Source organism: Eucalyptus grandis, chromosome 5, assembly GCF_016545825.1.
Source record: "Eucalyptus grandis isolate ANBG69807.140 chromosome 5, ASM1654582v1, whole genome shotgun sequence".
Lineage (NCBI taxonomy): Eukaryota > Viridiplantae > Streptophyta > Magnoliopsida > Myrtales > Myrtaceae > Eucalyptus > Eucalyptus grandis.
Genome location: NC_052616.1, coordinates 8821586 through 8830705, shown reverse-complemented (window position 1 = coordinate 8830705; position 9120 = coordinate 8821586). Strand labels below are relative to the sequence as shown.

Here is a 9120-nt window from a genome sequence, read left to right as displayed (position 1 = left end):
GTTGCAACAAGTCAAGAAGATAGCATATACTGAAGCTCCCGCTGAAACTAAAGATACATTCAATGTTACATGTGAGTATGCTTAAACTTTTTCATGTAGATGAAGAAGACCTGGATCGAGGAGAGTCGCAATGCGTATCTCATGGAGCAAAAAACCTCATATGATCGTGACATCAATTTCATCAAGGGAGATTGGGTTAAATGAAAGTGGTATTGTGCACCAAAGCAAGAATATTTGATATGATGGAAAGGTCTACTGGAGAGTGAAGCTAGTTGGGAGCCTTTGGAAGCTCTCTAACGATTCAAAAAGCAAATCAATGCATTCCCTACAGAAAATGCGACAAGGGCATTGCCCGATTAGGTGGAAGAGAATATCATGGTCCAAAGGTTTCCCATGCACAAAGGCAAGCTCGAGGTGCTTGCTTTAGACCATACAGCCTTTTCACCAAGACCGAGTTTGGCTTCTTTGGGTCTTCAAATCCGAGCGTTGTTCCACATAAACTTCCTCATGGATAAATCCATTTAGGAAAGCACTTTTGACGTCCATTTGGAATAACCTGAAATTTTTGTAACAAGCAAACGCAAGTAATAGACGAATAGCTTCTAACCTTGCAACAAAAGTGCGTAAGTCTCCTCATAGTCTATTCCTTCTTCTTGCGTATACCCTTTGGCCACGAGTCTCGCTTGTTTCGTACGACTTTTCTTTTTCGTTCATTTTTCTCCCGAATACCCATTTGGTTCCAATAATGTTTTACCTTTTGGTTTAGATGTCAATTCCCGAGACATCATTGATTTTGAACTGTCTTAGCTCTTCTTGCATAGCTTCGATCCAGCTTTCATCGATAAAGCTTCTTCTATGCTTTTTGGTTCAATTTCGGAGATGAGAGCCACGGCACTAGATTCTTCATCGAGAATGATCCTAGAAGATCAGGCGATCCTCTCTAGTATTCTCAAGAATATTCCTAGGACGAGCAATATTGTAAATGTACATTACTCCGAAGTGTTCCTATAATAAATGCACATAGTTGGTATATAGGAAGATAAAATTTCCACTGTTAGATTGATGAGATATCTATGGTTGTAATCTAAAGAGTACTTGTATATAAAGAAGTCTCCTCCTTTTGTTTGGATCATCTCACAAATATTTAAAATTCAGAGATTCTCTCTCCAAAAGAATTTCTGTCCACCATCTTCGTGAGTGTGTGAGATATGCTAACTTGGAAAAAATTACTCAAGCCATATGGGTAAGAGGATGCTAGATCAACCGGCATGTGACATATGACTCTCGTTAATGAAATCCATTACTACTGGCTCGGAGAAGATTGAGTGAGAATGATTCGCCATTATAAAGTTTGTTAAGTAGGATGGTATGATTTACAAGTGTATATCATGTCTTCAAAGATTAACAAAAGAGCACCCCGCGATCCATCCTCGGTCCTGTGGCAGGCCCATCAAGTCCGCAAATAATGGCCATAAAAGCTCCCTTTTCCCTTCAACTTATAGGGAAATATTTCAGCAATTATTGATGAGGGTTGTAGCGACGTAATCAGATCATTCCAAACGATGCAGTGAAATACAGCTGTCTTTTTTGTTCTCATTTAATTGATAAGAACGGCACTGGATAGTTAAATGGCCCATCCGGGGTCCACACTCGCGATCAAATTTAAGCAAGCAACACAAGAAAAGAACAACGATTTTCGGCATGCACGGTCTAAGGCCACACTTTCTTATCTTGGTTTGGTTAAGAACTTTTCGAGTAATTTCAACAAGTATAAACTGCTTGTTTGCAGCTTGCCTGAAGTCACTTGACCTAACCAGTCACCAGAATTTATTATATGCCAAAGCAATTCGTAAGTCAACGAAACATAAGCATGGATCACATTTAGTATCTGACCGTACTCTTTTCAATAATATTATAATTCATCAGAATAATAATATTCCAGTCACCGAAAACAATCGTATGCTGAAATGGAGTACATAATGGATTTTCCATAACTTGAGTTCCTCAAGTGAAAACCAATCTCTCTATATGTATACACCCTACGCACATGCATGTAGCGAACGACGCAACAAAAGCCTATAATTCTAGAAAGGGTACTCCACTTGTTCTTGTCTTCGTAAGGCATGGTCAACCTTACTTATTCAATCCTCTCCGCTGCACAAACCAAGTCCTGATTCGGTCTGGAAGCGCAAAGAATTTCAACAAATGACACAATTTGGGGTCTCTCCTGGGGGCACGCAGTAATATGTGACCGGCGTAGGATAGTATGCTTCATAGGCTTTTACGAGATTGGCGACTTGATCGTCCTTCTTGCCCTCGTCTTTCTTGCCATCATCTTCCTCGGCTGCTCCAACGCTCACGATTTCTGTGTGCCAAGATTTCCTCAGTTTGTTCACCACCTTGACAGGGTCGAAATCACCGGATACCGTCAGTTTGTTGTCCTTCGAGTCCATAGACAGAGACCCAATCCCTGCAAAGCATTATGTGAGAAAGGTTAGTGATAAAGCCGAACATTTCAAGCACAAGATGTTTAGTTATTACAGTGACGATTTGAACATTTAGTGAGAGACTAAGGGGAAAAACAGAGAGCGGGGGGAGAGAGAGAGAGAGAGAGATTGAGAGCCAATACCTCCAAAACCAGAAACTACTCGCATGGCCTTGCTCCTGTCTCTGTCATCATGTAAGTCCACTTTCACCACCAACTTCTGCAAAAGTTTGAGCAAGGCAAAACCCAGTTAGATTTTGAGTAAATATCAATCTCTTAAGGTGACGACTGAACTCGACATTCACAAGTGGTGTGATAAGGCTAGCGTTTAAACAAGATAAGAATTCGGAGCATCATTTCATATTCCGAGCATTATTACTCCCATAAACGGATAAAATCATGGTATGCGATAAACAATTACAGCAGCAAAGAAACAAACGAGGACTCATGAAGAGATGCCAAGAAAAGTGTTCAAGAAAGCCCAGGAGAGAATACCATCGAGAACCCTATCTCACAGGAGTGCATAAATACACACTATGCCAAAAAGAAAACTTCTTTAAGGACAAAAGGAATCTCACCTTCATGTCTCTTGGGTTTCAAAGACTGAGATTGGTATCTGCTCTAACTTTTGATTTGGAAACTATAAACACTCGACGGACACTCAGAGCAAAGTAAAAACGGAGCGAGTGCACGTATCGTAGTAGACGAAAGGGATTGCTTTATATAGAGCGGCAAGCATGAGGGGAGTGGGCGAAAGTAAGAAGTTTCTTGGAGGACGCGATGCGGAGAACGAAGGGACAAATTATTGACCCGCACAGATTTGGGAGACCACACGGTTTCTCAGACAATTAACGAGTCGAGACGATGGAAAACAGAGGATCGCGACTTTATTTTTTATTTTTAATTCCTTCCATGATTCCTTAATTTTATCAAATAATAAACTATATTATTATTCGTAAAGTATGTAATAATGTAGATTATAATATACATACAAATTATATATTATTATAGAGTAGAAACAAATTCAAATATATAAATAAAAATAGGGAAAAAAATACCAAATATAGTCTAAGATTTTATATCTGTCTTTATCCTATCTTAGGTAGAAACTAAACATAAAATATAATTTGGTCCTAACTTTTATCATAAGTACCGAATGTAGCCTAAGACTTTATGATAGGAAAATCTTTCAGCATGAGGATAATCGAATAACAAGAGAAAGAGATGAGTTCAGAACAAAAGACGGACGATAACTCGAATGGAAGCTGACATAACTCTATGCATTATCTCTGCGAAAATGCCACCGCTGGACTACGATCTTTGACATCTTTGCTCGCGCAAAAGAGCTTTTGCTTCGGTAGTAAATTGCGAAAGATCGAAAAAGCAATATGAAATCTCCAGGAAAACACACGTTTCACGGCCGGGATCGATCCCTGTCTCGAAATGTCGTCGTCTCCATCGTCTATGATTAGGGCCCTCTCTTTTTCTTTTTTTTTTATTATTATTTTATTATTCTTTTTTCGGATTTTTATGTTCCTTGATGTGGACGTTGAAGTCCAAGTCTAGGTCAATGAATTATAATTTAAATATAGTCCGATCACATCAGGCAGAATTCCTGGCGTCGATGGTTCATATTTAGCGATGATAAAAATAAGGGCCATGATAAACCGCGTTTTAGCAGATCGAATGATCCAAGCTACAAGCTGATTGTATAAGGGTGGCCCGCTCTCTTCGACATCTATCTCTCGCTGAACCTTACGTCCGTCCGTCTCCCATGAAATAGATGATTTTGAAAAACGTTTCTTGAAAGATAATCGTTTGTATCATTTAAAATGATTAGTTAATGAAAAGTATTTTCGTTATCGATAATTTTTTCTAAATGTTTTCGTGAATAATAAAAATACTCTTCGATCATTCATTTTTTTGAGCGATATAAATAACCACTTTTACGAATGGAAAGTATCGTGCGTATCGTTTATAGATATGAATGAAGAAAATAATGTTTTCATCGTCCATGAAAACGTTCAAACAAAAATTGTTGTTGATAATAAAAACTTTTTTAAGCAATTGCTTACAGAAAAATATATTCCAAATCACTCATTTTTAACAAAAAGTCTTTAAATGCCCAATCCTTCATTTTCTTCCTCTTGTTTATACTTCCCTTCCCTTCCTTCTTCCTCCATTTGGTTGCTGGCCTCGCCCATGTTTGGCAAGCGCAATGTCAATGTCGTCAGCTAAAGGAAATTATGACCGAAAAACCAACCGTAAAAACCAAAGCCCTATAAGCTAGAGATTGGCCCAATGCCTAATGCAAGAAGGACCATGAAAAGGCAATGCAATGGTGCAATGGTGTACTACATTTGCACATGGTAACATCATCTCTTGGGATCGTGGTTCGCGGCGAAGATTGACAATGTCACCACGAGCTACTTCTAAACCCAAAAAAAGCTTATTCCAAAGCAAGTTCTTAGGCAAGACTTCCTTGTAGAGCTCGACTACGTGCTGCAGTACATGACTAAGAAGCCCAATTCCGTGACCTGATGCATTCAGTTGAAAGATGGAGTTGGCAGCTATCAATTGACCGGAATGTCCAAGGACCAAATGCACTAAGGAAGGGCTATGACACGACCCAACAAACGAGGGCAAGACTCGACAATTCTGATGTGAGGGCGACCTACTCTATATCAAGGGATGAGGACTGTACATGCTGCTTCATGGGAAGCTATAGTAGAAGATGCTACATGAGTACTGCAATTCCAAGTGGGTAGATTATCTAGGGATCCACTACTTCATGGCACTTGTGGAGGATCATTACATTTGGCCACACCTGCACGTCAAAATGGATGCTTGTGTGAGGACATGTCTTGTTTGCCAACAAGACAAGTAAGTCTAAAGGGTGTCGGATTCTCATGGTCGTGGTGGATCAATTCATTAAGTACACAATGTTTATGCCAGTGATAAAGGACTTCCCAACTAAGGAGGTGGCTCGATTATTCCTAAAGCACATCGTCAATATTGGGGCATAACACAGACGATTATGAGTGACCGTGATCCTCGATTCATTCTGAGATTCTAGACCGAACTATTTAAGTTGCTAAGTTGAAGCCTCAACTTTTCCACAAGTCTACATCCCTAAATTGTTGGTCAAACGGATAGGATGAATGTGCTATTGGATTGTGCGAAGTTGATTGACGTAACCCAGTTATCCTATAAGCTACAGTAAAGCGAGTCTATTAAACAAAGTCCTTTCGAGATCATGACAGTGCAGCAACCGCTCACTCTGAGTATGGTTGCAACGGGCTATTGAGGGAGTAGCCCAATGGCTTACAAGTTCGCTAAGGAGTGGCAAGAACAAGTGACTTGGTAAGAACTTGTCTACACAAGGCCTCAAAGCAATTAAGAAATGGGTTGGCAAGAAGCAATGACACATGGAGTACCAAGTCGAGCACGTAGCGTTGGCAAAACTACACTTTGTTCTTCAATACCAAGACATGCATAAGGCATTGATCTATCACTATGAAGGGCCACTTTGAGTGTTGCAATGAGTCGAGAAGATAGCATTTATTGGAGCTCTAACCAAAACTTAAGGTACATGTGATGTTACATGTGAGTATGCTTAAACCTTTTTGACATAGATGAAGAAGATCCGGATTGATGAGAGTTACAGCAGTTACCTCTTGGACCAAAAACCTTGTATGATCGTGATGTCGATTTCATCATGATAGATTGAGTCAAATGAAAGAGGCATTGTTTGTTGAAGCGAGAATATTTGATATGATGAGAGGGTCTACCGGAGAGTAAAGCTAGTCGAGAACCTGTGGAAGCTCTTTAATGATTCAGAAAGCAAATCCGATGCATTCCATGCCAAAAATGCAATAGGGGTGTCATCCGATTAGGAGGAGGAGAATATCATGGTCCAGAGGTTTCCCACGCACAAAGGACCGAGAATGATCCTAGAAGATCAGGCGATCCTCTCTAGTATTCTCGAGAATATTCCTAGGACAAGCAATATTGTAAATGTACATTACTCCAATGTGTTCCTATAATAATTGCACATGATTGGCATATAGGAAGATATAATTTCCACCGTTAAATCGATGAGACATCTATGGTTATAATCTAAAGAGTACTTAATACAACTCAAGTGCCAAAACTTGATACGACGGGACATTTAATTGCCACATCCAGCGAACCCTACCGAAAATCTTACATGACAATTTTTTATTATTTTTGCTCACCTACATGGCTCGTCGAAGAGTTGACTCAGAAAAGAAATGCAAAAATGAAGTCGTTTTGGCGGGATTTGAATTTTAATATAAAAATTAATATTAAAAAAAAGGAGGAATGAAGCATGCAGCTAAGGTTTTAGCCCTTGTCGCCGCTGCCTCTCTGTAGTGGTTGTTGAGAAGGGTTGGCGACGGTGGGGGGAGGGTTGCCCAGGGTCACTAGACCTTGGCCAGGGACCGGCGACCCAGGCCAATCGAAGGCAAGGCCTCATGGGCCCTCGCCGCCTGCAATCTCCATCTTTTTTTTTTAAAGAAAAGTTTTAAATTAAATTAAATTAATTTTTATATTAATTATTTACCCACGTTAGTAGCAAAACGACATCATTTTTGCATTTGTCTAGTCACGTCAGCATGCAAAACGTGTCCTTTTGCATTTGCCTCACCAAAAAATTGTCACCTCAACATTTTGGCCATATTTTCTTGTTGTTGGCACTTAGGTGATCCATTTTGCTTTGATTTTGGTACTTAAGTGTCACTTTTCTAACTTTTGACATTTAAGTGTCATTCTGTGTCAAGTTTTGGCTATGACATCCTGACTTTCGACCATGTCCCGATAATATGAATTTGGCTTTTCATTGACGCGCTTATAGTCCTTTTCTTTGAGCTGATCACTTACAAGATAACTAATCTATCAGGTGAAGCCGTTAAGAAATCTAAACACGATAGACTTGAGAATTCGATTAGAAATCGATTATTTGACATTGCTAATCTGCAAGGGTCAATACAGCACCATTAAAATTGATTAGAGACCGGAGATAGGTCAATTTGACAAAGGCATGTAATTAAAGTGTGGGTGATTTGCCTGATTGCAAAATTCATGTCGAACGGCACTAAACTGATTTTTTCTGTTGATTTTGTACCATGTGCCCGTAATTGAAACCTTGACATTTCTACGACAACCAAGAGTTATCTATAAGTCGGATATGCACATTGTTGATAAAAAATAATCGACCATAGGTCAAATGCGCTAAAAATTCCTAAAAACTACCCGGTAGGTTAGGTCACGCTAAAATCGCATCTAATTGAAATTAACCACAAAATTGAACCCGGTTTCAGGAATTGAAAGTTCTAGCGTGTCACGATTTATTTTTAGGACGTCAACTCATCCTTTGAAGAATTTTCAGCGAGCCCAGATTTTTGGCAAAAAATCAAAATTGGCGGAATTGGACCGAGAAATTCAGATGGGCTAAATTGAGTGGATTTTTGGCATTCAAGATGGATCAATTGGTGAGGAAAATTGTGGAATTTGTTATGGCTCCCTCCTCGGCAATTTTGGACATCAAATTAGAGAGATTTGTGAAATGGTTGTGAATTTCAATTGGATGAAATTTGTAGGCTAGGGAGGCTGTAACATTTAGGCATCGATCTTGGCTTGTTGGAGAAGCTTGGGAGGGGAAATGGCTGTGAATCAAGGCTGAAGACTTTGGAGGCTTGTACTCAAGTATTCAAGATATTTTGGCAAGACTTTTGAGGCCCTTTGTCCCTCTTCCAGCAGCATATTCTTCTTCCTTAGCTTCTTCTTCTCCCTTCTTGCTTCAAACACCATTTCCAGAGTAGCAAACTAGCATAGCCCCTTGAACAAAAGCCTCCAGCCCCTCTCTCAAGCCGTCCGAGCCTACCCATCGACCGCCTGAGCCTAGCACCACCCATCGGTCACCGCGAGCCAACTCCCTGCGTGCCAAGCCCATTGTCCCTGAGCCGCGCGTCTAGGCCCGCCTCACGTCCGTCGCGTCCCGCCAAGCCGCGACGTTTGGCCGCCCATTGTAGCTTCGCCCGACCAGGCCGCCGTCCGCCATCGCCGCTCCACTCCAGAAATGCCGTCTAGCTCGTCCCTACACCGTTGGCTGAGCCAAGCCACACCTTCGCCCGTTTCCAGCAAGGCCGAAGCTCAACCTTAGCTGAGTCGTGTTAGGCCTTTTCCGACCTCGGTTTGGCCTCTTTAGGTGTCGCCGTAGGCCGAGTCTTGCTTGCCTTTGCGTCACCATTGGTGTGAACCGATTTATTCACTAATCCGGTGAGTTTATCTCTAAACTCTAATTAGGAGGCTAATTATGCTTAGGGTGGATTAGTTAGGTTAATTAGGGATTAGTGTAATCCTTAATTAGTCCAACTAGCTAGTTAGTGTGACTAGATGGTTAGAGTAATTAGTCCTTAGGCTAATTTAGTTAGAATTGTTAGTTAGGTGATTTAGTTAGTTTAATTAGTTTATGTAGCTAGCCTATTAGATTAAATTAGCTAGGTTAGTTAGATTAATTAGTTAGTTCGATTAAATTGGCCCAGTTAGCTTATGTTAATTTAATTTAGTGGTTTAATTTAAATATTTTACAATTTATTTAATCAAATGCAATT

The 9120-nt window shown here is 40.3% G+C and overlaps 1 protein-coding gene across 1 annotated transcript; it reads right to left on the bottom strand.

Moving 5' to 3' along the window:
• Window positions 1-1887: 1887 nt before the first annotated feature.
• On the bottom strand, window positions 1888-3221 carry LOC108953823 (heavy metal-associated isoprenylated plant protein 39-like). Its single transcript, XM_039312340.1, has 3 exons — window positions 3064-3221; window positions 2630-2705; window positions 1888-2470 (listed from the first exon to the last, which is right to left on the bottom strand). Exons 1-3 carry the CDS (start codon window positions 3067-3069, stop codon window positions 2199-2201), a joined length of 354 nt encoding a protein of 117 aa, XP_039168274.1. The 5' UTR covers window positions 3070-3221; the 3' UTR covers window positions 1888-2198.
• Between the last annotated feature and the right edge of the window lie 5899 nt (window positions 3222-9120).

What these genes read in the sequence shown, in the direction of transcription:
- LOC108953823 (XM_039312340.1), bottom strand. An exon ending in AGTAGTTTCTGGTTTTGGAG is followed by an intron (nt 2,471 to 2,629) that starts GTATTGGCTCTC and finishes AATGCTTTGCAG; the next exon opens with GGATTGGGTCTCTGTCTATG.